The following is a 15,588-nucleotide window of genomic DNA, read 5'->3' as shown; positions in this document are numbered from 1 at the left end:
GGAGGCTGGAAGGGATGCAAGAATGGAGAAACAGGATAAAAGGTATTTGGAGCCATTGATTAATGACAGCATTTGAGATCCCGTCACAGGCAGACTGAGTCCCACTAACTGCACTGAATAGTCTGGATTTAGACATTGCAACAAAATCAGAAGCTATTTTCTTAGATTTTAACCACGAAGATATCCTTCTTGTTGCTGTATCACTGAATGCTGCTCCTGACAGTTCATCCGAACTGACCTTCCACCTCACCTTCCTAACACTGCAGGCTGGGATGGTATTATTTTTGCTCCTAGACATGCTGATAAGTCTTGTGGTATTTGAAAGTGTAACTAACTGGATAGCTCATCTTCAGTTCCAAAAAACAGGGAGGCAGTTCCCATCAGACATTATTGCGGGATTTGATGCCCTGAGTCTCAGCGCCTGCACAGCTCCCTCTGCCCTTGGTGTAGAATCAACTCCACGCAGGTGATAGGGAGATAAAACCAGTAATAAACCAATGCATTTTTCTCCTAAACAGGTAGTCTTTGACAATGAATGGTTACACTCTGCTATGAATGTGACACAGCCAAGGAAATTGTCATTAAAGTGTCCTAAAAAGATATTTTCCCTTTTAATAGCTCAGTAGTTGTTTTGTCTCCAACTGCTGAGGACACTGGGCAATGGTAAAAAAATCAAAATACAGGATAGAGAAGATGTTCCCACTTAGCGGTGAAAAACATCAGATTGACAGACACTGAAACCAAGCTCTTGTGCTCCCAAGTGAAGAAATCCAGCACGGGCAGTGCCTTACGCAACCTCCCTCCCCATTGCCTGACACTCGTAGCTCCGAAATGGATGCCTGGGGAGATGGGGAGGTGACGTTCTCTGTTCAGGGAGGGACTCAGATGTAGCGCACGGAAATGACTCATTCCCGTTCTCGCAGTAGGACAGAGCAGAACTGGAAACAGCCCTGGATGTGTTAGTAATTTGCTCTAAACGTGGACCACTGTCTCTGACATCGACGCTCACTCCGGGTGTGCATTCAGGCTTTGCCATTTAATACTTGCCTGCCTGGACACTAGAAAATTGATTGGGAACAGTCACACAAGTCATACAGCCCATCAAATGGCTGTCAGATAAAAGCTTCATTCTTACTATTGACGTGAGTCATGATACTCTTTGCCCCCTCGTCTTGCCATTATTTGTCATGCTATTGGCAATTTCAGTTTAAAGAGAAGACACTAAAGCTGCAACACAGATGCAAGTCAGAAACAAGGCAATTATGCACACCCATCCCTGAGAATGTTGTCTCTAGAGCAGGGACTCCTCTTCCCAACACAAAGGTGGCAAAGCCAGTTCAGAAAACACTAGGAAGAAAAACGTATTTCAGATAACATAATTCTAGTTATAACTCTAGAGTCTAGCTTAGAAGCTAGAGTTGTTAAAGGACTCCAGGTTAGGACTTCTTGATGGAGGAACAAAAAGCCTTCCTTCATCTTTATGTCAAAAGAAGATGACCTAAAAGGAAGGCTACTGAGATTTGCTGGAAGGGAAAGATTTACATTGATCTGGGCAGACTGCTAGACTTCAAATCAGTTTCCTGCCTCCAGGGAGGCATAAGAGGAATGTGCCTGTGGTGACCCAACGGCAGAGTCCTCCTCTGTGCGGAACAGTCTGGGCACGTGGATAGCAATCAGGCTCATCTGTAGAAGAGATCTTAATCTGAGAAAAGCCTTTTATAAGAGAGGATGCCACAACAGAGTCTACCAAAATTCAGGACTAGGATAGACAAGCTATCTAGACAAGTTTGGTATCTCTCTGCTGTTAACACCCGAAGAACATAAACGTCAGTTCGCTCAGTGGAGAGACAGAAATATACATCAGCCAGCAATAAACAGATGGTGAAATTGCTAGCAGAGACAATCAAAGCAAGGGGTGAAAATGAGTTTGAGACATAAAAGAAGAATTAAGACAACTAAATAGTTCTATACAGAAATGATACAAATAATGACCTAAGAAAGTGAGTTAAAACAATCCTAAAAAACCCAGGCTGGCTAATACAGCTGTAGTTCAGCGTGTATCAGTTTTGTGTTCCTAGCACTCTAGCTACAAAGCATTTTGACACATTTGTATAAATAATGATCAATGCAGCATGACCAATGTATACTGAAATAACAAAAATACACTACACAAAATAATTACAATTTTGGAAAAGCAATTTCTTTAATGGGAGTTAAGATTTTGGCTGTTTTCTCCATATTTTGGCTTGGTGCAGAGCAAATGGTTCTGAAAGAGATTCTTCTGAGTGGGTGACACTATGCAGCACATGGAAATTACTTAAGTCAGCAGTCACACTGCATTAAAACAGAAAATTTGCATTAAAAATAGAGCTAAATGATATACTCTTGAGTATTTTACTCATTTTTTTTTTGCAGCATGGAGTTCAAAAGGAACATTCATTTTCTGTGAAGCCTGGTACTTTAAACAATAGCCAGAATTACCCAAATTGCTTTTCTCTTCGCACCAGAAGACAGAGCTCTAAAATAATGCCTTAGAGTTGTTTACTGTTTGGAATAATGATGCCATTCTCTTCCATTTCAGCTGGATTTGCACAACTGAAAGCTATTGGAATCTGTGTTAAAAATGCGGTGTGTCTTCTCCTGCGTGGCTTCTACCCATGACACTAATGAAGAACACACAAAATTGATGAATAGAAACACTGAGATTCTACCATCACAAACAAATTGCATATTTGATGTTTACTATCTGTCCTTCAGGCTCTTGTTGGGTCTAGAAAATGTTATTTTTTGTGCTTTTTCAAAATACTATTTTTCACCTCCTAACAGTTGACTAAGACAATATCTTGTGCTCCATAAAGAGAGAACCTGGCCGACTAGCTAAAACCTGCAGTAATGTAAGGACTATAGGAAGAATTGTGAGAAATGAAGGAGTTCCTTCTGCCAGATTCCCCCAAGCAGGCAGAAAGCTGGGAAAATACAATCTCTCAGTAGAAAGAGAAAACCAAGTAGAATTCCATGCTGCTGTGAGCTGGGTTAGACATATGTGCTGTGCCCTATTAGAGAGAGAGCAGGGAAAAGGTGTCTGTGTTTCCAGGTAATGCGGGCTTCTAAAGTGTAAAGCATCAGAATGAGCACTCAGGTGCTTATATATGAATTCAGGTCCAGTTTGGAATAAACAACACATGAAGTACCTGGAGTGAACAGAATTTTAAGCCCTTGCCACTTTCTGGGGTTGCTTTCATCTGTGGCACATGTTGGTGTCCTCAAGAGGTTTAAATATGGGTTGGGAGGTCTGTCACCTTTCCCTTCGTACCTGAATCATCCCCCAAACCAACTGTTGGGAGCATCTCATAGCTCAAGAGTCTCCAGTCCTCTGGATTATCTCTTACACAGAGGGATATCAGTCCAGGTCCTCTATCCTACTGTACAAAAAGATGGAGTGACAGAATAAACTGAGCCTCAGATTTCACATGGTCAGCCCTAATCTCTCGGATGGCTCTGGGACTGTAAGAGGTTGGGATCTATGCTGCTAGCTGAACTTCGGTGCATCAACCAACCTCTAGTGTAATTCAAGGCAAGTAACAAGTTTCTTTCAGCTAAATTCCAGTTTCAGCTAAACACCTGACGTTTCATTCAGATGCCACCCTTGAGTATTCAACACTTGGTGGAGAGCAATTAGTTCCCAATGTTTGGTGATACCCTACTTCTCCTATACAGGAAATCTAAACATTTTATGTAACTATCTGACATTAAGCTGTCACAATCTGCTACAGTTGCTGAACTCTATATTAAATATAATGCACAGTACTACGCCAGTGTGGGTGGACAACATAATCGGGCATCCTCAAAGGCACCTAAATCTGTGAGCAACCTACATACTGTGCCTGCATAAAAGGATATCTTATGGTTGATCGTGACAAGAACTTTTCTTTTAAAAGCACTTTCAAAAAACTTAATTGGAATTTTTAACCCATGCATCCTTTTTGTATCAGTGACTCCTTCTTCCAGCTGGCCACAGCATTGGTCTTCCATCTGATCTCCCATCTACCTGGTCTACCACCTGTGGCATAGTTGTGTTTGCAAGGACTGGGAGAGGGAAAACTAGACTTTGCATGCGTAGTACTTAGAGGAGTCTTTTTGAGTAAATGAAACAAACTTGATTTTGTGTGTCTGTGTGTTTGTGTGTCTGTGTGTCCGTGTGTGTGCACCTAAAGATAAAGGGACTTGGCTATAAGATTGCTTTTGTGATTTGAGCAGGGTACCTTCTCCACTCGAATGTCACAGCTGAAGAACAATCTGGAGGAAAAAATACTCCAGCTACTGATCTTCATTTTAAAGGCATAAAGCTCAGTCCTTTGACATCTTTTCCACTTCCGCTATTTAGAAATTAGATCTTGGCTTTCTTAATTTCAGGAGATTTGACTCAATAGGTCACATTCCTTGTACCTTAGTTTACATTAAACTTAATCAGGAGTTCATCACAGAGCAGAGTTTAAGATTTGACTGTTGACTAATCTAAAGATAAGAAAACCCATAATACTAACATGTTTGATTTAGATAGCATCATGAAAAGTTATTTTTCTCCCAGAATATTTGAATCACCAGTTGTACCATCCAAAGCCAATAAATACATGGATTATTGCAAGATAACAGGCTTCTGTACAGCAACTATCTATAAACCTGTTCAAACTTCAGCATAAGTTGTGGGTTTGATGGCAATGGGACTGTTTCAAGGGACAAATCTAAGGTTTAATATAAGTATTAGCAGGATTATGGCCATAAATTTTGATCTTATATTGCCTTTTAGAAGGTCACTGCATTTCTGTGATAGAAAGACTAATCAGAGCATAGACAAGCACAGGCTGTCTCTATGGCTTTTTCAGCAAATACTATCTATATTCTGAGATATTTTATCTGCCATTAAGGTATACTGTAGAGTTTCATGTTAAATTAGTATATTCTATGCTTACCTGTACTATTGAGAAAACTATTTCAGGTTTTCATTTTATTTCCATTTTAGAATATTTTGAAAAATATTAACAAACATTTGCTGGGTAATATGCAAACCCTAATGCTACAATAATTACAATACAATATTTACTTGCCAGATACCTCCAAGAAAAAAAACATCATTTCAGCTAATATCTTTAAAGAAAACCCTTTTCTCTTTTTTCCTCCTCCCTCTCTGCTCGACTAGCTGAAAAGCCAATAAAAAAATTCTCCACCTCCTACACAGTTCAGAACAAGATCTGCGTGCATTTCTCCTAGGCATGTTTTGAGACCCAGAAGGGGATGAAAGTAGTTAATGTGCAATGGGAATCTTAATTTCAGACACAAATCTGTACTTTTCTATTGACCTTGCTGATATGCTGCAAGCTAAATATTAAACAATTTTTTGATCAATTTAAGTCCAGCCCGGGGAGAAGAAACAGTTAAAGAAATGTCTCAAGTATACTTGCATTCAGCTAATCAGACTTTGTGTGCATCTACAGATGGTACAGAACTGAAATCAATCATTGATAATGAAACCACAAATGAAAAATGGACCGAAGACTCCTTTCCAGGATTAGAAATACTGTGCACAATTTATGTTACATATGCTGTGATCATTTCAGTGGGTCTCCTTGGAAATGCTATACTCATCAAAGTCTTTTTCAAGATTAAATCAATGCAGACGGTTCCAAACATCTTCATCACCAGCCTGGCATTTGGAGACCTACTGCTTTTATTAACTTGTGTGCCTGTAGATGCAACACGTTATATTGTGGATACCTGGCTCTTCGGAAGAATTGGGTGCAAGCTGCTGTCTTTTATCCAGTTAACCTCAGTTGGAGTATCAGTGTTTACCCTGACTGTTCTCAGTGCTGACAGGTGGGTCTGATGCGACTGATTTGCCAAGAGATACTGCAGGTGTGAAGTTAGAAATTAATAAAAGAGCAGAAATGATCGTTTTGCACAATATTAAATGGCACGTTGTAATAGACTAAAAAAACCCCGAACAACCACTCTCCCATTTAATTTTAAATGTGTGTTAGAAAAATTGGAGCAGTTCTTTTTAATGGAGTGAAGTGAGAATAACTCTTTAAGTCTTTTGACTTTTATTAGCTTGAAGTACAGTACAGGTGTTTTTTCTCAATTGCACAGAAGAGGGAAATTGCGTAAGGCAGGGAAAAGACAGTATATTGGTGCTATCTAGTGGTGCACTAAAGTAGTCAGGGAAGATGAAAAATCAAACTGTGAAAATGACTGAGTGGAAATCCTTTGTCCTATGCACTCAGTGAGGCTCTTAAATCCTACAACGTAAAAGACTGACATGTGGGGTAAACAGCCAAAAGAAAACACAGAACAGACGGGGACAAATGAATGACTCTCATGATTTGATGGTTACTGCAATACTATAGTAATTTTCAGCTTGATAAGTGCTTAGTGTGACATGACACAATTTGAATATTTTCTCTTATAGTTCTTATATCTTTTCCAGAGATATTTTAGCCCAGAGGTCCTGAAATTAAACTCAGGTTACAATGACAGCACTGTTCGTAGGGATCAGGGCTCCCATCTGACTGCTGTCAGGAGTTGCTGAACAATCAGATTTCCATGCACTTCTTTTCTGAATGAACAAAGCTGAGATTTCAGTTCAATCAGCATGAGCAGGTCAAGGAGCAGAAAAACCCAAAATGAATTTTAGTATTAAGAGAGAAAAAGATTTTCATCCTGTAGCCAGCAATTGTGGATTGCATGTAATAGCAAGTAGTTCATGTGTTCAGAATTTAAGCAATGCTACTGTTACTGTCCTCCAGAAAAAATCAGCCAACACAGGAATGGCCACACTGGGTCAGATCAAGGGTCCACGTAGGCCAACACTAGCCCTCAGCAGTGGCAGTATAAGGAAAAGAAAACACACATAGGAAGAATAAAAACCACTATCCAACGCTACACTTATACTCTAAGCCTTCAGATGACCTCCTGAGCAGATGTGGTTTCTGTCTATTTAATAACCTCAGTGGATTTCTTTTCTAGATCCTTGTTCAGCCTCTTCTTGAACTTGTTTAGCAATGACTTTCACTGCCTGTTGCATAAACAACTCTTTTTTTTGCTTTGCACGTGGCTTCATTTGATGGCCCTGGCCAGAAGTGACAGTGATGAATACTCTCCCGGGTATTCATGTTATATTCCATCCTTAGTACGTTTTTTTTGAGTTAAGGTGTGCAGAGCAGTGCATGGTGTTCAAGAGTTGCATGAACCAGAGATACAGATAATTGCACAATAGTTTTGTTCTCCATTGTTTTCCTAATAATTCCTAACATTTTGCTTTTTTGTTGTTTTTTTAGGGTTTGGTGTGGGTTTTTTACTACTGCTGAATATTAAGTTGATGTTTTCACTGAACTATCTATCATAGCTCCAAGGTCTCGGTCCTGTATGTTGTCAATTCAGAATCCATCATGGACTAGATGACCTTTAAAGGTCCCTTCCAACCCCAACTATTCTATGATTCTATGATTTAGACACTTGCTTCTGTATTTAATTCTTCATGGTAGCTGTTAGGTAAATACTCCATGCTACACTTTCACAGTGTAACTATATGGTAAACTTACTGAGAAAGCTCAGAACATCAGTCACGTGCACAACGCCAGACTATCATGTTCCAGTATGCTAGAAGAGCTCAAAGTCAATAAAAATGCTATTTATTTGATAAATAGCAATCCAGCTTGCAGTTTTCTATTTAAATTTGCCTAGAGGAGAAAAAGACCAGCTCCTCAGGGTGTGCAAAATGGTACAACTAAGCTGTCTTATCCTCTGGATCCTTTTTCACTGCCTCTCCTTTCATGCCAATCTTGTGCCCCCCTGGAGGGGTCTCTTCTTTCTGCATCATCGAGAGTCCCTGATACTTTGGGAGCAGGGTGTATTGTTTCCTGTGCTTCATCCACCGTCGTGGCAGTTGGTCCTTTTTCCATGTCCCGTTTCCACACAGATTTTCACACAACTATAGATTTACCCAGATTTTTCTCATCTGTCTGACTCAGTCCACATGCTGCAGAATCACAGCCATGAATCAACAGCAGTGTTAGCTCCTGTTTTAGAAACATGAATGAATACTGGAGCATTGAGTCAGATCACTGCACTCAGCTGGGATCTTAAGAACATGGACGAAAGGAGGGGCGTACATGTTTGGTTTCATGTATTTATAAAATAGTTAACCTGTTTCATACCTTTACCAGTTTTGCATACGAAATTCCCTCATTTACCTTTCTAGGCAGCACCATAAAAATAGGAAAGATGATTGCCCTTACTGATCCTAATTCAAACAGTAAAAGTCATCTTTACTTAGGAAGGCTTTAATGACAAGTCCTGCCAGCCAATTCATTAAAATACATGCTTAAAACTAACTTCTACATTTCCATCTTAATTAAAAAGAGCTAGTATCTGTTTCTATTTCCAAGATGATTCTGCCACCCTTAGTTTAGCGAGAACAGAGATGGCTTTAACCTCAAGAAGTTTGCACTGTCAGTGCTTGCATTATTTCTGCATTTATTCTGACAATGATGTTGGTTGGTCTTAGGTACAGAGCCATCGTTAAGCCCTTGGAACTGCAGACTTCGGATGCGCTCCTGAAGACCTGCTGTAAAGCTGGCTGTGTTTGGATTGTCTCCATGATATTTGCTATCCCAGAGGCTGTTTTTTCAGATCTGTATTCTTTCAGCAATCCTGAGAAAAATGTAACTTTTGAGGCATGTGCCCCCTATCCTGTATCTGAGAAGATCCTGCAGGAAGCTCACTCCCTGGTTTGCTTCTTAGTGTTCTATATTGTACCCTTAGCTGTCATTTCTGTCTACTATTTTCTTATCGCCAGAACTTTATATAAAAGTACATCCAACATGCCAGCGGAAGAACATGGTCATGCCCGTAAGCAGGTAAGCTATGATCAAGCACTAAAGTGTCCCATTTTCCAAAATCTATCATGCTGATTAAGTCTGAATTCTTGAGTGCAAAACCTTTACCTGGTAATAGAGTAAAAAGCTCCATAAACTCAGCCCATATTAGCAATCCAAATTCAGCTATGCACTTAAGCACATGCTCATGACTCATTAACTTAATTGTGAGCGTGCATGCTTTCCTAAAGAGAGATGGGGTTTGTTTTGCTTTATTATGACCCTATTAAACTCAGGAGTTAAAATGCTGAATTGTAAACACTGAGACCTCATCCATGTGAGCTGACACATTAACTATCGTACTTTTAAATGCTAGTCCAGATGAGATTGCCACGTGATTTATAATGGAAAGGGAATGTGCTCTGCACTGGAAATACTTTGTTAAAAAAATTAGGAAATAGATTTATTTTTCTGTTGGTTTCTTGGGGTTTTTTTTCCATTTTGCTATTTTGGTTACTAATGCATTTAGACTTTTAGACCCCTTTGAAAATCAGCACCAACTACATAAACATGTGTTACTGATTGCTATTAATACCAGATATCCATTATTTTCTCATAGATTGAATCCCGCAAGAGAGTTGCAAAAACAGTGCTGGTGCTTGTTGCTTTGTTTGCCTTTTGCTGGTTGCCTAACCACATCCTCTACCTATACCGCTCTTTTACATACCATGCTTCTGTAGATGCTTCCACCTTTCATCTGATAGCTACTATTTTTTCCCGTGCCTTGGCCTTCAGCAATTCCTGCGTCAATCCTTTTGCTCTTTATTGGCTGAGTAAAAGTTTCCGGCAACATTTTAAAAAGCAAGTCTCGTGCTGCAAGGCAAAATTTCGTACAAAGCCTCCCAGTGTTACCCAGAGTAATACGCCTACTAGAGCCCTGTCAGTCACGGGCAGCATGCACGGCTCAGAAATCAGTGTTACACTGCTAACAGATTATAGTATCACAAAAGAAGAGGAAAGCGTTTAGTCCGTCTGGGATGAAGGACAGAAACTGAGCCTTTGCAATCAAGTCACTGCTACTGGGATCCTGGAAAGAGGTGCCATGCCTTGCCCTGTCTGTGAAAGAGTTTTAATCAAGAGTTCCTCATTTTTTAAAATATACAATAAAGAAATCAAACTGTGTGGGAGAAGAAGCTGCAACAGCTGAACTTTCCAGTGTAAGCTCAAAGGGATTGTTCATGTTCCCAAGCACGAACACGGATCCCTAGGTGGAATTCCTGGACTGGGCAGGACAGGAGTCAGCTGAGTTGATGCGAGAATTGGCTGTAAAGATGGTTTTGTTCTTGGTGACTTGTTCTTTGACTTGTGACCGAGAGCTCCCTCTGTCAAGTACTTGCATCTACAGCAAGCAATCAAAACCACGTATCTTCATAAGACGATCAACCAGGCAGATTTTTGATTTATTTCTTTTCTTGTCCTGAATGTTAAAAATTGCTAAACACATCAGAAAGCACGCTAAAATGAAAGAAAGTGAAAGTTTGTAGTACGGTGTAGTAAAAAAGGCATTATGGGCCAGATCCACACTACCCTTTGCTCTGTCAGTGACTTACTTTGAAACTCTGGGTAAGAGCTGACTGCTGTGTAAAGAGATGTCCTTCTCAGTTCCTAAGGAACTGAGGGAACCAGCAGGTGATCATTTCTCTTAAAAAGCTATAATCATCTTTAACCACGGTTGTAAAATTCTTTGCGATCTATGGGTAAAACATCTCAACAGTGCAGAGTTCTTTATTGTTAGAGTGATTTAACATCAAGAAATTGGGGTGGATCTGTATTGGAGTTCTAGTTGGGATTTACAGTGCACTCCCCAAACGTCCCCTCCTGCCTTACGTTGCTCTGTCTCCCAGAGTGGTCTTGAGTGCTCAACTTGGACTTCTCTCAGATGAAACTGTGTGTCCAGTCCACGGAACCGGACTACAGCAAGTTTGAAGTAAAGCCCCCAAAAGTGTACAGCGTGGGGGGTCAGACTAACCATTTACCTCCACAGATCCACTGCTGCTGTAGTGTACGTGGTCATATCTAAGCGGTCTTCACATTTTCAAGCATGCTGGGAGAGCTGGATTTTTCTACCGTACTAATTTTCTACTCTTCACGTTATTCAAGCAGTATCCCTTTTTAATATTAGGATAGACTCTCTTTATGAGATAGGCCTTCTAATCTCAAATCCGCTGATTTTACGACTCTGCATGCAGAGGCAAGCCAGTGACAGCCTATCATGGGCAGCCTGCGCACCCCTAAAAAGCTCAGCAGCACTGCTGGCAGGGACTGTCTTCCCATCAGGAAATACAGAAGGCAAGTCTTCCTACCCCACGTTACAAAAATGTTGAATGACACTTATTTTTATGAAGTTTGTGTACCCTGAACCAAAATTTTGTTATGTGGGAGTTGGTGACAGAAAACACAATAGATCTTCCATTGCTTAAACCAAGGGACTTCTATCTCAAAAAAGGATTTGTGTCTTAAAGTATAGAAGAGAGGTTGCAACTATATAAATTAAACAAAATAGTGCTGTCAGTCACAGAAGTTTGAATTTTAACTAACCCTTGAAGATACAACACCCCTCCAGCTACACAGAGCCCATAAGAACACATGGATGGAAATCCATCCGTCCATGCACCGTTATTTGAGTTCATTATAAGATGCAGAAAATCTATTTGCAGTCTCACTCTGTTGACTGCCCTAATCAGAATAATAAAACCAAACTATAAATCCCAAGGGCATTAGAATACAACCTCTGTCGTCATCTTAAACCAGTTTAATGATAGCCCATTTTAATCCCATCAGGCCTGGCCTTATTTTACTGCACTCTTCATGGTACATGCTGCAAGGCTATAAGTGCTAATTTTCAAATGGATTCTCCATTTTATTGTACCAATTGTACACCAGGATAGGACCACTGAAATAAATGGAAATATAACAGCACAGAAACGTAATTTATGGCAAAGCAGACTCCGGAGACCTTATTTTACTCTCTTTGTCTTAATAGAACACATTCCCTGGTAGTGAGCTATGTACAAATATAACAAACATATTGCACTGATATTTTCCCCTTCTCTTTTTTCTTAATGGAGCTGCAGGGTGAGACTGAAATAAGTAAATAAGCCTACACACTCATGAGCCTAATTTATCTTCCTGGATCTTACTGTAGGGAATTCTAAACAAAGGAAAAATCAATGAACATTACAGTTCCTTACATCATTCTGTATTCTAGCTTATTAAAGCCTTTGGAAAACAAATCTGCCACATGTTTCTGGGCTTCACAATTTGTCTCTGTTGGAGACCAAATTTCCCACTGCAAAATCCTTGGCTACACCTCACAGCAGCCCTTAAAAACCACAGTTTCCTAATTCACCATTTCCTTTGCTTTGCATGCAGCTACTTTTTGCTTGTGTAACTACTCCTCTAACTGGATGGTCTATCTATTGCTAATATATCCTGCTACAAAACTGATGTTTTTGCTATATGCTCCACATGTTTTGGTTAAAGACTGGCAATATTTCAAGCCATTAATTTAACTATTCTGTGTACTTTATGCTTTTATAATTCTGTACTTTCAAATGTTCATGACATGCTGTATTGGAGTGATATATTGGTCAACATTTATTTTTATCTAAACAATCTGATATTATTCATTCCATCTATTCCCCCAATATAATTATCCATAAAATGTCTCCGCATTACCATAACTGGATTTAGGGGAAAAGGGTTGTTTCCTTGGCAATCTTTTCTCAGTGTTCCAAAAAACAGTTCTTTCACCCCTAGGTAATACAAGTGTAATTCTATAAAACCATACGGGAATAATGTCTATTTACAGAAATATTGAGTGTTATTTAGCAAAGAACTGGCATGAATAATTATGGTCTTGCTATTTATATCCACAATGAAAGAATAGGCAGAAAAAAACAGGCACAAAATACTGAAAGGCAAGACTCCATCAAACGTCTTGTTCATCTGGAGTCTTACTGAGTAAGTAAATACTATTTCTAGGATGTACCTTTTTTATAGCTTGTTTTGTGAATAAGATGTACACATTAACAGCTTTAAAACACATAAATGTGACAATTAATGTTCGCGTCAGCAGCAGGTTTAGTATCAGTACTCTAATTTATGCTGTCACTATGAGATGTTGGTTTAGTTTAAAAAAAATTCCACAAAAATGAACGAAACCATTTCAAAGCATGGATACAGTGTAACAGACTGCATCCCCAGCAAGTGGCACAGAATATTCAAGTCAGTCATGAAATTATAGCCATTTTAAAGCTCACCCTCCTGTTTTCATAGAAAGTACCATTTTATTTTACAGAGTTAAATCCGGGCTGCCCACTGACACTTATGTGTTTCTGCTAAGAATACTACAATTAAAGAACAAGCTAAAGTTGCACACAGCTACAGCACTTGCACATTTCAGTCAGTGGTATTTAAAAAAAAAACAACAGGCTCTAATCAGCGTTTAGTTATGGGCTCTGCCACAGATGGTCCCCTCAGTGCAAAGTGAACTGTTTTGTGGAATTTCCTTTGTCAGCATAAGAAAGGATACTGAAATGTTAGCACATCTGGATCTGGTCCTGTCATTTTTCATACCGTGAAGACTCCTCTTCACTCTCACTAGTTTGTGTGACAGCTACAGGCTCCAGCCCCATGGAAAGCCCAAAGAGGAGTAACCTCTCTGTACTTAATCACTAGCTACTGCTGCCTTGATTTAATGTAACAAAGCACCTTAAGAAAAGAGGCTTAACTCTTTACCTAATTAAGTATTAGCTAGTGAATTGCTGGTTCCCCTCTAATAGCTAGCAAAACACCACTTTACAAAAAACAAGATTTTGGTACTTTTAGTAGGTGGTATCTCTAGACCAACAATCAGCTCTGATGAACTAAGATTGCCTTTTATCACACAGAAGAGTCAGACACATATCAAATCATCATGCTAATGCCTCCTTTTAATATTTACTTTGAGACATTTTGTCAGAATTTAAAACACCATTTCTTGACAGCTTAGACTGATCTGTGTAACAATCGAGCTCTTCGCACCATCCCCAGAACTTGCAGCTTGCAGCAGCAGTGCTTGTGCAGCCATGAATTATATGATTTCAAGGATGTGATTGAGAGGGAACCTGTCTTGACCCCCAAAAATGACGAGTTTCCAGCCGAATCAGCTCCCTGAGCTGGCTCACTGTGCTGTTTACTGAAGAGGAAGAGAACAGATGGTGGCAACAGGGTAAGAAACTGTGCTGCAGTAGCTGCCGTCACGCACGCCGTTATCTGCGGAAAGTGTGAGGGAATTTGAGGTAGTTTGTCCTCATAGCTACATTAAAGTGTGCAGACCAGATTTACCATGCACTAACCCTGCTGCACACAAGCATGCTCTCACTTCCATCGGATTGAGATTAAATTTGGATCTCCTACTCCCCAGGAGAGTGCCCCAATGACTTGCTGTAGGCAGATCTGCACGCTAGGGAAATCTGTACTGTGTGGGCACAGACTTCACTACGTTTACTCGGGCTATCAATGTAAAAAACTCTGCCAAAATCAAATAAGCAGTTTAAGACTTAAATTGTATCACTCTTACAATGTTTAAGGTTATGATTATCTTACTTCCAAAGATATGTCCAATTCCAATTTTTGTAAGCAAGCACAGTGTATGTGAAGCCTCTCATGCTCCTCACCAAAATCCAATACCTATTTGAGAGCTAATACAAATGTCTCTTAAGCTGTCAGTTTATAAGTGATCACAAAACAATCTTTGGACAACTATCGTAATAGCCCTGCCAAGAGAAAATTCTCGAAGCATGAAAGATGTCATTAACCAGGCTGGATGTTCTTTGTGTAACAGCCAAAGGTTACTAGAAGTCTATATTTATATCCTCAGCAATTTCATCTGACGGTCTGTTGACCAGCCAGTTAGCTGATGTCGGTCTCTCCCTACAGAGCTTCACAAGCTCAGGATTGTGTCTTTGATTTTATTATCATTCCCGTCTGTATGACAGTAAAGATATATTTGTTCCTTGAATACTCATTTCCAGAAAACTTCTGTACTGAATATAATTTTCATTTCTGAGTGGAAAGATTTCTTTGCCGCTGGCAACCAGCCACTGCCAGCTTTGATGGGGCTGTTCTGCTAAATTTTCATTTAAAACATGCGCACTGTTTTAATACCTGGGTTTTATAGCTCTAGGCTAAATTTTGCCAAACAAAACCTAAACAGTGTGCTTCTTCATCCTCTAAACAAAAATACTTTTAAATACATGCTTTAGCAATTAAATTTGGTTTTGATGTAACGCTATCTGGATTACACTGTGAAAACCACTAGGTGGCACTGAATGAAGGTCTTTTAAAAGAATTGATTCGAATAAGATTTTATTTAAAATATTTAAGTATTCACAGAGTACTACACTGATTAATAACTAATTGCGGACTTCATGAATGCAAACCAATTCAAAATTTTGAAGACAAGCCTCATCCCTTGCATTGTACCCACGTTATCAACCCTTTCCGAAGGGAGTGCAACAGCCATAGCTGGACGCCCTCAGCCTGCCCACACCCCCGTCCTGTGGAAAGCAGATACCGGTGCCACCCGGGTACACCCAAGCAGCGGCTCCTTCTCCCAAGGCTTAATTGTTCAAACCATTTGCACCAGAAACCTGTGCCAAGGGAGGAGCAAGAA

At 39.8% G+C, this 15,588-nt stretch overlaps 1 protein-coding gene across 1 annotated transcript; it reads left to right on the top strand.

Annotated features, from left to right (window-relative positions):
• The first annotated feature begins 5,440 nt into the window (after positions 1–5,440).
• BRS3 (bombesin receptor subtype 3) lies at positions 5,441–9,897 on the top strand. The gene is made up of 3 exons (XM_050901976.1): positions 5,441–5,871; positions 8,561–8,912; positions 9,490–9,897. The coding sequence occupies exons 1-3, from the start codon at positions 5,441–5,443 to the stop codon at positions 9,895–9,897; spliced, it is 1,191 nt and encodes a 396-aa protein (XP_050757933.1).
• The last annotated feature ends 5,691 nt before the right edge of the window (positions 9,898–15,588 follow it).

Source organism: Gymnogyps californianus, chromosome 9 (genome assembly GCF_018139145.2).
Source record: "Gymnogyps californianus isolate 813 chromosome 9, ASM1813914v2, whole genome shotgun sequence".
Lineage (NCBI taxonomy): Eukaryota > Metazoa > Chordata > Aves > Accipitriformes > Cathartidae > Gymnogyps > Gymnogyps californianus.
Note: the sequence above shows the minus strand (reverse complement) of the source record. Positions and strands in the feature narration are given on the sequence as shown.